At 37.7% G+C, this 19,386-nt stretch overlaps 1 protein-coding gene across 2 annotated transcripts in view; it reads right to left on the bottom strand.

The window, feature by feature from the left end:
* The window catches only part of TEX11 (testis expressed 11), a 314,592-nt gene that overhangs the window by 138,427 nt on the left and 156,779 nt on the right, over window positions 1-19,386 (bottom strand). For both annotated transcript variants that reach the window (XM_032331343.1, XM_032331342.1), the window contains exon 16: window positions 16,117-16,254. In XM_032331343.1, coding sequence (XP_032187234.1) covers window positions 16,117-16,254 — 138 coding nt within the window. The remainder of the gene's footprint in view (window positions 1-16,116; window positions 16,255-19,386) is intronic.

Consider the following 19,386-nt stretch of genomic DNA (forward strand, 5'->3'; position numbering starts at 1 on the left):
AGTATCCAAAATATGTACAGAAGAACAGAATAAAATTCAACACCTGAAAAACACATCATCCAAGCAAAAATGGGCAGAAGTCATAAGCAGTCATTTCTCTAAGGAAGAAATACAGATGGGGGCACCTGGATGGTTCAGTCAGTTAAGCAACCAACTCTCAGGTTTCTGCTCAGGTCATGATGTCAGTGTCTTAAGACTGACCCCTGTGTCATGAGATTGAGCCCTGCTTAAGGGTCTTCTTAAGATTTTCTCTCTCCCCTTTCTCCACATCCTCACCAGCATCTGTCATTGTTGGTGGGAATGCAAGCTGGTGCAACCACTCTGGAAAACAGCATGGAGGTTCCTCAAAATGTTCAAAATAGAACTGCCCTATGACCCAGCAATTGCACTACTGGGTATTTACCCTGAAGATACAAACGTAGTGATCCAAAGGGGCATGTGCACCCGAATGTTTATAGCAGCAATGTCCACAACAGCCAAACTATGGAAAGAACCTAGATGCCCATCAACAGATGAATGGATCAAGAAGATGTGGTATATATACACAATGGAATACTATGCAGCCATCAACAGAAATGAAATCTTGCCATTTGCGACAACATGGATGGAACTAGAGCGTATCATGCTTAGCGAAATAAGTCAAGCAGAGAAAGACAACTATCATATGATCTCCCTGATATGACGAAGTGGTGATGCAACATGCGGGCTTAAGTGGGTAGGAGAAGAATCAATGAAACAAGATGGGATTGGGAGGGAGACAAACCATAAGTGACTCTTAATCTCACAAAACAAACTGAGGGTTGCTGGGGGGAGGGGGGTTGGGAGAAGGGGGGTGGGGTTATGGACATTGGGGAGGGTATGTGCTTTGGTGAGTGCTGTGAAGTGTGTAAACCTGGCGATTCACAGACCTGTACCCCTGGGGATAAAAATATATGTTTATAAAAAATAAAAAATTAAAAAATTAAAATAAAAAAATTTAAGATTCTCTCTCTCCCTTTCCCTCTGCCCCACCCATTGTGTGTGTGTGTGTGCGCGTGCGCACGCGCATGTTCACTCTCTAGAAAAAAAAGAAACAAAACAAATGAGCAAAGTGAAAATAAAGAGAGGGATAGGCAAACCAAGAAACAACTCTTAACTTTAGACAGCAAACTGAGGATTATTAGAGGGGAGATGGGTGGGAGGATGGGTTACACAGGTGATGGCAATTAAGGAGTGCACTTGTGATATGAACACTGGGTGTAGTAGGAAGTGCTGAATCACTATATTGTACATGTGAAACTAATGTTACACTGTATGTTAACTAACTGGAATTTAAATAAAAACTTGAAAAAAGAGAACAATCCCATTTATAATTACACCAAAAGAAGAGAATACCTAGGAATAAATTTAAGAAGGAGGTGAGAGATCTATGGTCTAAAATCTATGACATTGATGAAATAAATCAAAGATGACAAATGGAAATATATACCACACTCATGGGTTGGAAAAATTAATTTCATTAAAATGTGCATACTACCCAAAGTAATCTAAAATTCAATGTCAACCATCAATAAAATAATAGTAGCATTTTTCATAGGACTAGAACCAATTATCTTATATGGAATTTTGTATGGAATCATAAAAGATCCCAAATGACCAAGGCAATCTTAAGAATGAAGATCAAAGATAGAGATATCATAATCCTAGATTTGAAGAGATACCACAAAACTATAGTAATCAAAACAGTATGGTACTGGCACAAATACAGAAATAGATCAATATAACAATATAACATCCAGAAAGAAATCCATACCTGTATATTCAATTAATCTATGACAAAAGAGGCAAGAATATACAATGGGGAAAAACAGTCTCTTCAATAAATGATGCTGTGAAACTGAATAGCTATATAAAAAGAATGAGGGGGGGCTCCTGGGTGGCTCAGTGGGTTAAGCCGCTGCCTTCAGCTCGGGTCATGATCTCGGGGTCCTGGGATCGAGTCCCGCGTCGGGCTCTCTGCTCAGTGGGGAGCCTGCTTCCTCCTCTCTCTCTGCCTGCCTCTCTGCCTACTTGTGATCTCTGTCTGTCAAATAAATAAAAATCTTAAAAAAAATAAATTAAATTAAATTAAATTAAAAAAAATAAAAATAAAAATAAAAAGAATGAGGGGCGCCTGGGTGGCTCAGTGGGTTAAAGCCTCTGCCTTCCTCTCAGGTCATGATCCCAGGGTCTTGGGATCGAGCCCTGCACTGGGCTCTCTGTTTGGCAGGGAGCCTGCTTCCTCCTCTCTCTCTGCCTCCCTCTCTGCCTACTTGTGATCTCTGTCTGTCAAATAAATGAATAAAATCTTTAAAAAAATAAAAAGAATGAAACTGAACCATTTTCTTACACTATATTCAAAAAATAAGAAAAAAATGGATTGAAGACCAAAATACGAGACCTGAAATCATTAAACTCCTAAAAGTAAACATAAGCAGTAATCTCTTAGACATCAGCCTCAGCAATGATATTTATGGATGTGTCTGGTCAAGCAAGGGAAACAAAAGCAAAAATAAACTATTGGGACTACACCAAAATAAAAGGCTTCTGCACAGCAAAGGAAAACCATCAACAAAACAAAAAGGCAACCTACTGAATATGAAGATACCTGCCAGTGATATAGGGTTGTATAAAATATATAAAGAACTTAAACAACTCAACACCAAAGAAACATATAATTCAATTTTTATTTTTCATGTATTTTTAAAAATTTTATTTAGACAGCACAAGCCGGGGGAGCAGAGGGAGAGGGAGAGGCAGGGTTTCCGCTGAGCAGGGAGCCCGATGTGGGGCTCAACCCCAGGACCCCAGGATCATAACCTGAACCTGAAGGCAGAGGTTTAGCCGACTAAGCCACCCAGGTACCCCCAAACAATTCAATTTTTAAATATGGGAAGAAAACCTGAATAGATATTTTCCAAAGAACACACGCAACTGGCCAACAGACACGTGAAAAGATAACTCAACATCACTAATTGTCAGGTAAATGAAAATCGAAACCACTATGAGATATTACCTCACATCTGTTATAATGGCTACTATTAAAAAGACAAGAAATAACAAGTTTTGGCAAGGATGTGGCGAAAAGGAAACCCTCATGCACTGTTGGTGGAAATGTTAACTGGTACTGCCACTGTGGAAAACAGTATAGAGTTTCATCAAATTAAAAATAGTAATACCATATGATCACGTAGTTCCACTGCTGGGTATTTACCTAAATAAAACAAAAACACGAATTTGTGAAAAGTTATAAGCACCCTTATGTTTACCACAGTATTATTTACAATAGGCAAGGTATGGAAGCAACCAAAATGCCCAGTGAGAGATAAATGGATAAAGTGGTATATATACATATATACAGTGGAATACTACTCAGCCATAAAAAGAATGTGATCTTGCCATCTCTAACAACATGAATGGACATAAAGGGTATTGTGCTAAGTGAAGTCAGTCAGAGAAAGGCAAATACTATATGATTTCACTTATATGTGAAATCTATAGAATAAAATGACTCTGAAATACTAAGAAACTGGTGGTTATCAAAGGAGGTAGGTGGGGGAATACACAAAATAGATAAATTCAATTAAGAGGTATAAACTTCCAGTTATAAAATAAATAAGTCATGGTGATGAAAAGTACAGCATAGGAAATATGGTCAATAGTATTGTAATAAAGTTGTATGGCAACAGATGGTGTCTACACTTATCACAGTGAGTACTGAATAATTATAGAAATGTTGAATCAATATGCTATACACCTTAAGATAATGTAACATTGTATCTTAATTATACTTCAACTTAAAAAGGTCAAAACTATAACCAACCATTTCAAAATGAGATAAAAGACATCAAGAAAATGATACAAAATATAAAAGAATGGCATAAATCAAAATTAGAAAAAATCAGAAATGAGGTATTAGATCTCAGAAAAAATGAGAAAAAAATCATTTCAGAAATTAAGACTAACAAAAAGAAATATGAAAGTAAATAAATACAGCCAATAATGTGAAAAGAACATAGGAAACATTTTTAAAAGTTAAAAGGAGGGAAAATTTTAAAGTTAAGAAGAATGGAAAATCATATATATTTTCCAGAATGAAAAATATTCTTTAAAAAAGAAGACAACCGGGGGCGCCTGGGTGGCTCAGTGGGTTAAGCCGCTGCCTTCGGCTCAGGTCATGATCTCAGAGTCCTGGGATCGAGTCCCATGTCGGGCTCTCTGCTCAATGAGGAGCCTGCTTCCCTCTCTCTCTCTCTGCCTGCCTCTCCATCTACTTGTGATTTCTCTCTGTCAAATAAATAAATAAAATCTTAAAAAAAAAAAAGAAGACAACCAAAGAGATCAATGCAATCCCTATGAAAATCTCAATGCCATTTGTTTTGTTTTATACCGAAATTAACAGAAAAAGCCTAAAATTCATATGTAATTTGAAGGGACCCTGAGTAGCCAAAAAATACCGTAGAAGAAAAGAACAAATTTGGAAGACTCACACTTCCTAATTTCAAAACTTAGTACAAAGCTACAGTAATCAAAACAGTGTGATACTTGCATAAGGACAGACATACATAGAATACAAAGCCCAGAAATAACCCCTCACAAATATGTTCAAATGATTTTTGACTAGGGTGCCAAGACCATTCAATGGAAGGAGACAGTCTTTTCAACAAATGATGTAAGGAAAACAGGATATCCACATGTAAAATAATGAAGTCAGATCCTTACCTTACCCCTTATATAAAAAGTAACTCAAACTGGGATCAAAGACCTACACAGAAAAGCTACAATTTTAAGTTTTAGAAAACTTAAGGGTAATCATGACAGTGAATTTGGTGGTGATTTCTTGGATATGACACCAAAAGCACAGACACCAAAATAAAAAAGATATTTGGACTTCATAGAAATTACAAAATGTTAGTGTTTCTTCTTTTTTAAAAGATTTTATTTATTTATTTGACAGATCAAAAGTAGTCAGAGAGGCCAGAAGAGAGTGAGATGGAAACAAGCTCCCTGCTGAGCAGAGAGTTGGATGAGGGGCTCAATCCCAGGACCCTGAGATCATGACCTGAGCAGAAGGCAGAGGCCCCAACGCACTGGGCCACCCAGGCACCCCCAAAATGTTAGTGTTTCAAAGGACACTATCAAGAAAGGGAAAAGACAATCCACAAAATGGGAGAAAATATTTGCAAATCATATACTGATAGTAAGTTCATATCCAGAATATTTTCTTTTTTTTTTAAAGATTTTATTTATTTATTTGACAGATCAAAAGTAGTCAGAGAGGCCAGCAGAGAGTGAGATGGAAACAAGCTCCCTGCTGAGCAGAGAGTTGGATGAGGGGCTCAATCCCAGGACCCTGAGATCATGACCTGAGCAGAAGGCAGAGGCCCCAACCCACTGGGCCACCCAGGCACCCCCAAAATGTTAGTGTTTCAAAGGACACTATCAAGAAAGGGAAAAGACAATCCACAAAATGGGAGAAAATATTTGCAAATCATATACTGATAGTAAGTTCATATCCAGAATATTTTCTTTTTTTTTTTAAAGATTTTATTTATTTATTTGACAGAGAGAAATCACAAGTACACTGAGAGGCAGGCAGAGAGAGAGAGAGAGGGAAGCAGGCTCCCCGCTGAGCAGAGAGCCCGACATGGGACTCAATCCCAGGACCCTGAGATCATGACCTGAGCCGAAGGCAGCGTCTTAACCCACTGAGCCACCCAGGCGCCCCAGAATATTTTCTTTTAAAGATTTTGTTTATTTGTCAGAGAGAGAGAGCACAAGTGGGGGGAGCAGCAGGCAGAGCAGGCAGAGGGAGAAGCAGGCTCCCAGCTGAGCAAGGAACCTGATGCAGGACTTGATCCCAGGACCCTGGGATCATGACCTGAGCCAAAGGCAGATGCTTAACGGACTGAGCCACCCAGGCGTCCCCATATCCAGAATATAAAAGGGCTCCTACAACTCAACAACTAAAAAATAACCCAATCTAAAAAATGGGCAGAAAGACTTGGAATGTCTCCAAAGATATACAAATGACCAATAAGCGCATGAAAAGATGCTCAAATCAGTGCTCATTAGGGAAATGCAAATAAAAAATACAAGAAATAATTTCATACACATTAGTATGGGTATTATCAAAAAACTAGAAAATAAAAACTATTGCATGGGATGTGGAGAAACTGGGGCACTTGTGCTTTCTGGTAGGAATGTAAAATGACACAGCCATAATGTAAAACAGTGGCTGTTCCTCAAAATGTTAAATACAGAATTACCATATAATCCCACAATTCTGCTCCTAGGTATATACACAAAGGAACTGAACACAGGTACTCAGATACTTGTATACCCAATTGATAGCAATTTTATTCACAAAAGCTAAAAGGTAGGAGCAACCCAATGGTCTGTCCACAGATGAGTGGATAAACAAAAAGTGGTAACATACATACAGTGGAATATTACTTAATCTTAAAAAGTTAGGGAATTCTGATATATGCTACAACATGGACGAACCTTGAGGACATTACGTTATGTGGTATAAGCTAGCCAGAAATGAACAAGTGTTGTATGAGTTCACTTATATGAGGTATCTAAAGCAGTCAAAGCCATAGGAACAGAACATAGAATTCTGGTTGCCAAGGGGTAGGCGTTGAGGGGAGAAAGGAGTTATTGTTTAATAGGGACAGAGTGTCAGTTTTACATGATGAAAAGAATTCTGGAGATGGATACAGAATATTGTGTATGTATTAATGTCACAGAACGTACATCGAAATGCCTAAGGGGCGCCTGGTTGGCTCACAGTTAAGCAACTGCCTTCAGCTCAGGTCATGATCCTAGGATCCTTAGATCCAGCCCTGACTCAGGCTCCCTGCTCAGCAGGGCAGTCTGATTCTCCCTCTTCCTTTCCCTCCGCCTCTGCCCCTGCTCGTGTTCTCTCTCTTACTCCCTCTCTCTCAAATAAATAAATAAAATCTTTAAACCTAAATGGTCAAGACGGTATATTTTACCATAATTTTTAAAAATCAATTTTATTTCTATATGCTAACAATGACCTACTGGAAATTGAAATTTATCAAGTAAGACTATTTATACTATCATCAAAAACATGAATTCTCTGGGATAAAGTTAAAATATGTGCAGATTTTTATGCTGGAAACTGAGGGAAATTAAGACATAAATAGAATGCTACACTGTGTTAATGAATTTGAATATAATTCTGTTAAGATGTTAACTGTTTCTTAGATTGACCTAAAGATTCAATACAATCCCAATAAAAATCCCACCATTTTTGTAGTAATTGACAAGCTGATTTTATAATTTATGTGAAAATACAAAAGACTTGGGCGCCTGGGTGGCTCAGTGGGTTAAGCCGCTGCCTTCGGCTCAGGTCATGATCTCAGGGTCCTGGGATCGAGTCCCGCATCGGGCTCTCTGCTCAGCAGGGAGCCTGCTTCCCTCTCTCTCTCTCTGCCTGCCTCTCCATTCTACTTGTGATTTCTCTCTGTCAAATAAATAAATAAAATCTTTAAAAAAAAAAAAAGAAAATACAAAAGACTTAAAGCAGCCAAAAGAGTCTAAAAAAAGAACAAAGCTGAGGACTAACTAGCTTGATTTTAAGACTTACTATAATACTACAACAATCAAGACAGTGAGGCATGAGGATAGATATAAAGAATCAACAGAACAGAATGGAGTATAGAAGCAAACCCCAGTGTTTATGATCTCTAGATATCTGACAAAGGTGCCAAGACAACTCAACTGGGTAAGGACAGTCTTTCAATACTGGTACTAGAATAACATGGTACCTATATGGGGAAAAATGAACCTTCACCTTTCTCTCTCTCTCTCATATGCATATGTACACACAAATACACAGACACACACGCATTATCTCAAAATGGATCATAAGTCTAAAAACAGCTAAAACTTGGAGTGCCTGGGTGGCTCAGTCAGTTAAACGGCTGCCTTCAGCTCAGGTCACTATCCCGGGGTCCTAGGACAGAGGCCCAAATCGACTTCCCTGCTCAGCGGGGAGTCTGCTTCTCCCTCTGCCCCTGCCTCCACTCATGCTCTCTCTTGCTGGCCCACTTTCTCTCTCTCAAATAACTAAAAATCTTTAATAATAAATAAAATAAATAAAAACAGCTAAAACTATAAAATGTCTAGAAAAAAAGCACAGAAAGGTACAACCAAGCTCATTGGGAATGCTATCGGTATCAAAAGTGAAAAAAAGCGTAGAAGATAAATTCTTCCATATTGGGGCAAGCAAAGATTTCTAAGGACACATAAACAAGCCATAAAAGAAAAATAGAATAAATTTGACTTTATTAAAATAAATCTACAACACACCTACTAGACTATTGAAATTAAAAGGACTGAATATACTGTGTATTGGCAAGGATGTGGATGAACTGACACAGTCACCATTGATTGATGGCAGGAATATAAAATGGTACAACTCCTTTGGGAAACAGTTTGGTGACTTCTTATAAACTTAGAAATATCGTTACCACATAACCCAGCAATTCCACATTTGCACATTTCCCCAGAGAAATCGAAACAAATATCCATACAAAGACTTCTACCTTGAATGCTCAAGAGTAGCATTATTCATAATCTCAAACTGGAAAAATCAAAATGTCCATCAACAGATGAATGAATAAACAAATTGCTGTCCATCCATACAATGGAATACTATTCAGGAATAAATAGGAACAATCTATTGATATATGCAAGAACACAAGTGATTTTCTAAAACATGATGATGACTAAAAGAAGTCAGATCAAAAAAAAAAAAAAACCCAAAATAAAACAAAATAAACCCAAAAGCACATGTATATGAAATCCCAGGAAAGATAAATGTAATCGATAGTGATAGAAACTGCATTAGTTACTACCTGGGGCTGAGAATGTACATGGGGAAACACAAGGGAATCTTCTAAGATAATTAAAATATTCGGGGCGCCTGGGTGGCTCAGTGGGTTAAGCCGCTGCCTTCGGCTCAGGTCATGATCTCAGGGTCCTGGGATCGAGTCCCACATGGGGCTCTCTGCTTGGCAGGGAGCCTGCTTCCTCCTCTCTCTCTGCCTGCCTCTCCAACTACTTGTGATTTCTCTCTGTCAAATAAATAAAATAAAATCTTTAAAAAAAAAAATAAAATATTCTGTATCTAGATTGAGGTAGTGGGTATTCTGGGGTATATATTTGCCAAAATTACTTAACTGTACATTTAAAATGAGGATATTTTAGTGTAAATTATATTTTAATAAATTTGAGTTTTTAAAGTAAATTATGATTTATAAGTGTCCCTTTAGTTCTATAATTCAATAACCTATAAATTTATGAATGCCAAAAAAATCTGATTACTATAGATTTTACCAGATTATAATATCTTAGAACAATATGGTTAGAAGATATCTTAAAATTCTTAGTCAAAAAAAATGCTTCTGATGCTTGAACGTTCTTCATAACATTCACACCAAGTAGTCAGACTCTGCTTAAATCACTTCAGGGAGAGGGAGTTTACTATATTTTAAGAAAATCCATTTCAGGGGCACCTGGGTGGCTCAGTGGGTTAAAGCCTCTGTCTTCGGCTCACGTCATGACCCCAGGGTCCTGGAATCAAGCCCTGCACCAGGCTCTCTGCTCCACAGTGAGCCTGCTTCCTCCTTTCTCTCTGCCTGCCTCTGCCTACTTGTGATCTCTGTCAAATAAATAAATAAATAAATAAATAAATAAATAAATAAATAAATATTTTTTTAAAAAGGAAAGAAAATCCATTTCAGTTTTGGAAAGGTCTAATCATTAGAGTTTCCTTATGATGACCTGAAATCTCACTCCTTGTAAGTCTCACCCATGGAAATACGCACGGAATAAATTTAATTCTTTTACTCCTTGATAGTCATTCAAATATTAGGAGGAAGCTATCACGTTCCTCCTAAATCTTCCACTTTCCAAGTTTAACATCCATATTTCCTTTATTCTTCAAATAAGATGGTTTGAGGGCTCTCACCATCCTGAGTGCCTTCCCCTTGGCATATTAAGAATTTGTTAATATCCTCCTTCAAAAGTGTTGCCCCCTAGTCCTACACAACACACTGTAAGTATGCTGTAAGCAGGGCAGAATACAGGGTGACTACACACACTTTTAGAAATATTCCATATATGGATGTAAAAGAAAGCACTTAAGTAATCATGAGATGAAGTCAGTTGTGGCTCATTCTTCATATAGCTATACCATAAAAATACCGTAACTGAGGTTTTAAGTCAACAAGTATTTACTGAATGCCTAATCTATACCTGGTATTATAGAATAAGTAGAATACATGATCATTTCTGCAGTTAAGCTTAAAATATTTTTGTGGAAAGAAGATTTACATGTACAACATAACTGCAAATTTAAAGTATATCATTGAGTATCAAATTGTGTGGCATATATCATATGAATTTAGAATCGGAATCTGTAGATGAGGACCTTTGTGAATACTGATTGAGTATACATATGACCTGAAGCTAAAAGAGTAAATAATATGTTAGAAGGCAGAGTCAGATCTGAAGAGACCTCAATAGGCTGAAATGATGAGCCCATTCGAATAAGATGAAGACAAAGAGGGAATAATAAAATGTCCCATACTTGGATCCCCCAAAACAAGTACACAAGAGCAGAATAGATGAAATATGGCTTAGCAGCAGAATATGTGAAAAATTTGGTGCTTTTAGTTGACTAAAATATTGTGGTAATGGCTACACCTGCCAAAGCATCACAAAATCAATGACAAGCTGTTATAATAGAAACAAAGGCCACAGTGCCACCTAGTGAACATTACTAGTTTACTTCTGATCACAAGGTCATTTTCAGTCCTACAATGAAAAGACATGATTTTTAGAACTCCATATGGTGAGCAGAACCAATATAAAACCAACACATGAGACACGGTGGTTTTCACTTTAGGTCATATAAATATTCTATAAATAGTCTTATCTTGTAACCGTTGTAAGTCTTATCACCACAGCGAGCTTCGAAATCGTGCTTTATTTTATCAATCTATAGTAGTACTAACAACACTTCATGTAGCTAAATTGCAGTTGTAAGCTGAGGACGAGATCTCTGAGTTAAAGAGTGCATAGCTGTGCATTACCATTAACTTTATCACAGTTAAAACAATCCATTATCTCTTAATGAAAATTAAGGTTTTATTATTATTTACAGCAAAATCCGACTATATGAAGTTGTGATCCTATACATAGAACCCAAGCTCATTTCCCCTATACTAAGTCTGTCTATACAAGCCTGACTTACACAAACCAAACACTTAAAAATTCTCAAAAATAATGTAATAAAATTAAGATACCAGACTTAAGGTACTATAAACTCCCCAAAGGCAGAGATGATATCTATGAAACTACATAGTTTAATATTGTCTGATATAAAGTACTGGAGATACTCTCAATGGATAATGGCAATGAAAAATTTACATTTATATGACTTTGAAAATAAACTAAAGAAATTACCTATATCTAGCATTGTTATCTCAAAGGGATGTTGCTAAATGTATGAACCAATGAATCTGTAACATAATCTACTAAGAGTTCAGAGGAATTCATTCTCCAACTCCTTTAACCCACCCAAATTAACTTCTGACTTATGATTTAATATTTTATTTCAAAGCAGAATAAAACAAAATGTATTTCCTTCTTGCCAAAGGAAAGGAACTGAGTTACAGAAGAGAATAATGCAGTGATTTCTAAAATAGTATAATCTCCTTCAGTTCTGATAAACAAACATAGATCTTCATCATTTTTAGTTTCCAATTATCCACAGTAGCAAGGAAAGAAACAGCATGAAAAAATGCAATTCCTTTAATCACAAGAAACTGACAGGTGTTTATTGAGTCTCTATGACTAAACATTAAGCTCTATGCCAGCTGTCAGGGAAAATAAAGATAAGATATGGTTTCTGTCTCAAGGTTGCAATCTGATAGGGGGCTAAGTCAGGTATATAAACTAGAATAAAGTTTTATTAGACTATGGCTGTTTTCATGGTTCAATGGCAGACTTGAATACTTAAAACAGAGACTGTATGGTGTAGAAAACCTGAAATATTTACTATGTAATTCTTCACAGAAATTTCGCTGACCTATGTAATATACCATAATATTCATCTTTTGATTTTCTGTCTCTCCTAGTAGAATGATAAACCCCATGTGTTTAGGTGTTTTTGTCTATTTTGTTCATTACTATATTCCAATGCCTAGGACAGTACTAAACGTATAGTAGATAGTCAATACATATTTTTTAATAAGTGGACACTGAAAAAATATCAGCCATAACTTTAGCTTAAAAAGTTTGGTGAAAGGAAGGACAAAGAGAGAACTGTAATTTGAGTAGGATGACAAGACTGAAGGAGAGTTTTTGAATTAAGCAGATGTCAAAATAATTGTAGTGATGGGGAAAGAAACAGTTGAGAGAGAAATATTAAAGAGTTAGAGTTGAGATTTATAAAGAAGGTCCCCAGAGAAAGTTCCTTCTAAGAGATTAAAAGAAGAAAGGAAGGGTAAAGAAAGGAGAAGTTGGTGCAGTTTATATAAGTGGCTACAGATTCAGAAAACTAGAAGATAAAGTTTTTTGCTAACGGGAAGGGTAAGGCATCATGGCTTAAGGACAACAAACTTTGGAATCACCATTGTGAAGAGTATGACAGAAAGTTAATAAGAGTCAGTTTTATTGACTACCTAGCTGAAAAACCATGCAATTTTAGCAGATCCAGTAAATGTGGTTTCATAATTTATTCTGAACAGTATTCAAATAGCTCAAGGGAAGGAGTGAAAAAAAACAGACAATGAAAATTAACAAGGGAAGGTGGGAATAGTAAAACAGTAAAATATAATGGACTGTATAATTTCTTTTCACCCTCCTTAGTGCATAGGAAAGTATTCCTTACATATGGAGGGTACCAAGTAATTGTCTGCTAAGTTCAAGACAGGAAGGATGAAAAAGAAAAATACACTAACAGTGATCAAAAAGGTTACCTCAAGCTTACTGAGAATAACTTTGGGCTTCACCACAAATCTGGCCTTAAATGACAGAATCATACATTGTATATACACTCTTAGGACATGCCTGGTTTCCTGCTCTCCTCTTCCCCTTCTCACTACTAATATCATTTGAACTCCAAATTATAGGCTTTGAATTCCAAATTATATTAGGCTCTAAGATCAAACCTGACATTAATTAGAGGAGACTTAAGAAGCACGGTTTCAGAATGGCTAAAATTAACAAGTCAGGAAACAACAGATGTTGGAGAGGATGCAGAAAAAGGGGAACCCTCCTACATTGTTGGTGGCAATGCAATTGGTGCAGCCACTCTGGAAAACAGCATGGAGGTTCCTCAAAAAGTTGAAAATAGAGGTACCCTAAGACCCAGCCATCACACTACTGGGTATTTACCCTAAAGATACAAATGTAGTGATCCGAGGGGGCACGTGCAACCAAATATTTATAGCAGCAATGTCCGCAATAACCAAACTATGGAAAAAACCTAGATGTCCATCAACAGATGAATGGATAAATGGATGAATGGATAAAGAAAATGTGGTATGTATGTATGTGTACACACACACACACACACACACACACACACACACACACACACACACAAGGGAATACTATGCAGCCATCAAAAGAAATGAAATCCTGCCATATGCAATGACATGGATGCAAATACATATTTGCCATAATACTAGAGGGTATTATGCTGAGTGAAATAAGTCAATTGGAGAAAGACAATTATCATATGATCTCTCTGATACGAGGAATCTGAGAGGCAGGGTGGGGATTTCGGGGGTAGGGAAGGAAAAAATGAAACAAGATGGGATCAGGAGGGAGACAAACCATAAGAGACTCTCAGTCTCATAAAACAAACTGAGGGTTTCTGGGGGGTGGGAGGGTAGGGAGAGGGTGGTAGGGTTATGGACATTGGGGAGGGTATGTGATATGGTGAGTGCTATGAAAAGTATAAGCCTGATGATTCACAGACTTGTACCCCTGGGGCAAATAACACATTATATGTTAATAATAATTAATTTAAAAAAAGAAGAAGCAGCACTGTGTTTCAGGGTGCCTGGCTTGCCCAGTCAGTGGAGCATGTGACTCTTGATCTCAGCATCATGAGTTCAAACCCCACACTGGGTATAGAGACTACTTAAAAAGACACAGCACTGCTTCAAGTCTTGAAAGACTGTATCTACTCACTTCAGTTCTAGTAACTGCACCCCAGCCTGAACCCCTATCCCTGACCACCACTCTTAAATACAGCCTCATATTCTTGGGATGCCTGGGTGGCTCAGCTGGTTAAGCATCCACCTTTGGTTCAGGTCATGATCTCAGGGTCCTAGGATCAAGCCTCAAGTTAGGCTTCCTGCTCAATGGGGAGTCTGCTTCTCCCTCTCCCTTTGTCCCTCACCCACTCCCCACTCATGTGTGCACTGTCTCTCTCTCTCTCAAATAAATAAATAAAATCTTTAAAGATCTGCCTGTTAGGATACCCTGAGGCTAGCTTCTTGGTTGAGTCAAAGGCAACTATGTCTTGCTCATGTCTGTAACCTCAGAGACTATCGCAGTGTCTTGGGCTGTACTCTATCTCCATTAGTTGAACAGACAGCAGAAAAGATACCTTTCCTTGGCCTGAAAATGCATTCATCCAAATGGCATGTCTGTCTCTAAGTCCAGGTCCTTCCCAAACTACCAAGCCAACATAAATTATCAAAGTTACAGTAACTTTCTGATCACCATCTTTATGTCTTTAAGTAAGCAGTAAGCAACTATCTTTCTGAAATAGTTAATAGCATCCTATGCAGAAATATAATGAATTAAGTAATGAAATCTGTGCAATAATCTTTTTTTTCAGGTCTTTAAACAGTAGTGTCACCTATCTTTCTGAAACACTTAAATGCTAGGCTGTGCTGAAATATCATGATCTAAGTAACATTTTAGCTTCTCTTCTAGAACTATAAATTTTTATTATACAAACTAAATGGTAAATTTTCCATTGAAAGAAAATTTGAAGTATTTAGTCAAATAGACAACCCTTCAAAGTAAACAAAAACTCAAAAGAAAATGTCTGGAATGACAAATAGTAATTATATATTTTACCCTAAACTTGTCATTAAAACCTAAAAACCAATAAAAGCCTTCACATTTTATCTGGGTCCATACTTGTCCTTCTCACTTGTCCTTCCACAAGCCAATACCATTCCCCACTTAAGTGCATACTACATGATACCCAAAACAAGAAATGCCCCAATTGCTCTGGGATGTATGAATGGCTTCATGCTTAAGTGAGTTTTTATCTCATTCACCTCCTAGAATTTTGTTCTGAAAAACAATCAGAAATGTTTTTTGAATCAGAAATGTTTTTTGAGGGCCGCCTGGGTGGCTCAGTGGGTTAAGCCTCTGCCTTCGGCTCAGGTCATGGTCTCAGGGTCCTGGGATCGAGCCCCGCATTGGGCTCTCTGCTCTGCAGGGAGCCTGCTTCTTCCTTTCTCAGCCTGCCTCTCTGCCTACTTGTGATCTCTGTCTCTCAAATAAATAAATAAAATCTTTTAAAAAAAAAGAAATGTTTTTTGAATCAAAAACAATCAGAAATGTTTTTGAAATGTTGCTAAACATTTTCTAAAGCAGTTGGACAGGCAACAGGTAACTCAGTACGTAAAAGAATGACCATCTTATCTGAGTTTTCCACACTGAATGTTTGACCAATCTAAGTGTGTCTTATAATTTAGTCTGCTTCAAAGGACAATATTGCAGATGGTTAGTAGCAGACAACTTTGTTCAGAAGTTCCAATGATCTATTACTTTTCAGAAGAGGGTACCCAAAAAAGCCAGTAAGTAATGGAATTAATGGTTTTTCCAATTCTCTCTTTCCGGGAAGTCCCAATCGGTCATGTTTACCATGTACAAATCAGAAAAATACCAATTTGAGCTTATCTTATATGAAGTAACTCTCAGACATCTTAACCTCGTAGCCAAGAAGACACACCAAACTATCTATCTCTCCACCACTACACATAACACTTCCTGCCTTTGAAAAAAGATAAATGAAAGGACCTTATCAAGTTGTTTCAAATGCAGGTAACAGGAAGCCATGTTCCTCCGCAGCTTGGCCAAGTCCAGATCTGTTTGATCAGCTGTATAAAATCTCAGAGAATAATAGTACCAGTTTAGCGCATCAGCATAATTTTGTACCTAAAAGTTGAAAAGAAATAATAAAATTACAGAGATATCTCTATTTTGACCTTAATTTTTCTAAATCACCTCTAGAAAAAAACAAAAAATTGCATTTTTTTAGACAACCAAAATACAACACCCTCTCTAGTTAAGTTCTAAGTTCATCTTATGATCTGTCTAAATCAGCTTTAAGTTACAGATTAAGTGGAAACCAATATTCTCTCTTCTTTCCCCATATTAGAAATTTCACAGAAACCATCAACAAAGTTAAAAGGAAACCTACAGAATGGGAGAAAATATTTGTAAACCACATATTCTAATAGAGGGTTAATATCCAAAATCTACAAAAAACTCCTACAACTCAATAGTAAAAAAAAAAAAGAAAGAAAGAAAGAAAGAAAAAGAAGAAGATGTAGAAGCAGAAGCAGAAGCAGAAGCAGAAGACGGAGGAGGAGGAGGAGGAGGAGGAGGAGGAGGAACATTTAAAATGGGCAAAGGACCCAAACAGACATTTTTCCAAAGAAGACATACAGGGGCACCTGGATGGTTCAGTCACTGAAGCATTTGATTTTCTTTTAAGATTTTCTTTATTTATTTAACATAAAGAGAGCAAGCACAAGCAGGGGGAGCAGGAGAGAGAGAAGCAGGCTCTCCACTGAGCAGGGACCCCAATATGGGGCTCGATCCCAGGACCCTGGGATCATGACCTGAGCAGAAGGCAGATGCTTAACCAACGGACCCACCCAGGTGCCCCAAGCATTCAACTCTTGATTTTGGCTCAAGGTCATGATCTCAGGGTTGTGATATCAAGGCCCAGGCTGGGATCCATGCTCAGCTGGGAGTCTGCTTGAGGATTCTATCCTCTCTCCCTCTGCCCCTCCCCCTGACGATGCTCTCTCTCTCTCAAATAAATAAATAAATCTTTTAAAAAAGATATACAAATGGTCAACAGGTAGAAGAAAAGGTACTCAACACTACTAATCATCTGGAAAATGCAAATCAAAACCACAGCAAGATATCATCTCATAACTATTAGAGTTGGTGTCATCAAAAAGACAAGGGATAACAAATGCTAGTGAAGATGTGGAGAAAAGGGAAACACGGTACACTGTTGGTGGGAATGTAAAATGGTAGTAGGGTTACCACAGAAAACAGTATGGAGGTTTCTCAAGAAATCTAAATTAGACTACTATATGATCCAGCAATCCTATGTCCTTATTTAAAAGAGATATCTCTACTCCCATGTTCACTGCAGCAATATCCACAATAGCCAAGGTAAGGAAACAACCTAAGTATCCATTTACTGATGAATGGACAAAGAAAATATGGTATAGGTACACGATGGAATATTATTCAGCCATAAAAAGAGAGACATCCTGCCATTTGCGACAAGGATGAAGCTGGAGGATTAGTATGCTAGGTGAAATAAACCAGACAAAGAAAGACAAATATTTCATGTTATCACTTACATGTAGAATCTGGAAAAAAAAAAAGTTAAACCATAGAAACAGAGAGTAGAATAGTGGTTGGGAGGGACTTTAGGGTAGGGGAAATGGGGAGAGGTTGGTAAAAGGGTACAAATTTTCAGTTATAAAATGAAAAAGGTCTGAAGATCTAAAGTATTATATAGTGGCTATAGCTGATTACAGTTATACTAGGTTATATAACTAAATTTTGCTAAGAGAATAGAACTTAAGTATTCTCACTAAAAAAAGGGTGATGAATATGTTAATTAAATCAATGATTAGAACTCTTTCACAACGTATACATATACCTAATCAAATCATCACATTGTATACTTATACTTGTGTCAACTATACCTCAGTAAAAATTTTTTAAAAAGATATTTCACGGGGGCGCCTGGGTGGCTCAGTGGGTTAAGCCTCTGCCTTCGGCTCAGGTCATGATCCCAGGGTCCTGGGATTGAGCCCCGCATCGGGCTCTCTGCTCAGCGGGGAGCCTGCTTCCTCCTCTCTCTCTGCCTGCCTCTCTGCCTACTTGTGATCTCTGTCTGTCAAATAAGTAAATAAAATCTTAAAAAAAAAAAGATATTTCACGGGGCACCTGGGTGGCTCAGTGGGTTAAAGCCTCTGCCTTCAGCTCAGGTCATGGTCTCAGGGTCCTGGGATCAGGCCCCACATCGGGCTCTCTGCTCCACAGGGAGCCTGCTTCCCCTTCTCTCTCTGCCTGCCTCGCTGCCTACTTGTGATCTCTCTCTGTCAAAATAAATAAATAAAACTTTAAAAAAAAAAAGATATTTCACATGTGGGATGAAAAGTCTGAGGGGTGGTGAACCACCCTAGAAAACTCTAAATACAATTTTAGTTATTGAATATGCAACTAATGAATCATTGAACACTTCAACACAATCTCATGATGTAACTATATGCTAGCTAACTGAACACTAAAAAATTAATTAAAAAATGATAAATGAAATCTTGCCATTTCCAACAACGTGGATGGAACTAGAGGGTATTATGCTGAGCAAAATAAGTCAATCAGAGAAAGACAATTATCATAATCTCCCTGATATGAGGAATTTGAGAGGCGGCGGGGGCGGGGGGGTTATGGGGGGTAGGGATGGAAAAAATGAAACAAGATGGGATCAGGAGGGAGACAAACCATAATAGACTCTTTTTTTTTTAAGATTTTATTTATTTGATAGAGAAAGAGAGCTCACAAAAAGGAGAAGCAGGCAGAGAGAGAGGGGGGAAACAGGTTCTCCACTGAGCAGAGCCCGACATGGGGCTCGATCCCAGGACCCTGAGATCATGACCTGAGACAAAGGCAGAGGCTTAACCCACTGAGCCACCCAGGGGCCCCGACCATAAGAGACTCCTAATCTCACAAAACAAACTGAGGGTTGCTGGGGGATGTGGGGGGGTAGGGAGAGGGTGGTTGGGTTATGGACACTGGGGAGGGTATGTGCTATGATGAGTACTGTGAAGTGTGTAAGCCTGATGAATCACAGACCTCTACCCCTGGGGCAAATAATACATTATATGTCAATAAAAATGATTTAAAAATGATTTAAAAAATTTTTAAAAGAATATCCATAATTTACCATGCTAATATAGCTATTTTCATTTTTCTACACTCCGTTTTAACTTTGTCCTTTTGTATTTGTATACAGTTGCAATCATAGCTTAT

This window comes from Mustela erminea, chromosome X (assembly GCF_009829155.1).
Source record: "Mustela erminea isolate mMusErm1 chromosome X, mMusErm1.Pri, whole genome shotgun sequence".
Taxonomy (NCBI): Eukaryota; Metazoa; Chordata; class Mammalia; order Carnivora; family Mustelidae; genus Mustela; species Mustela erminea.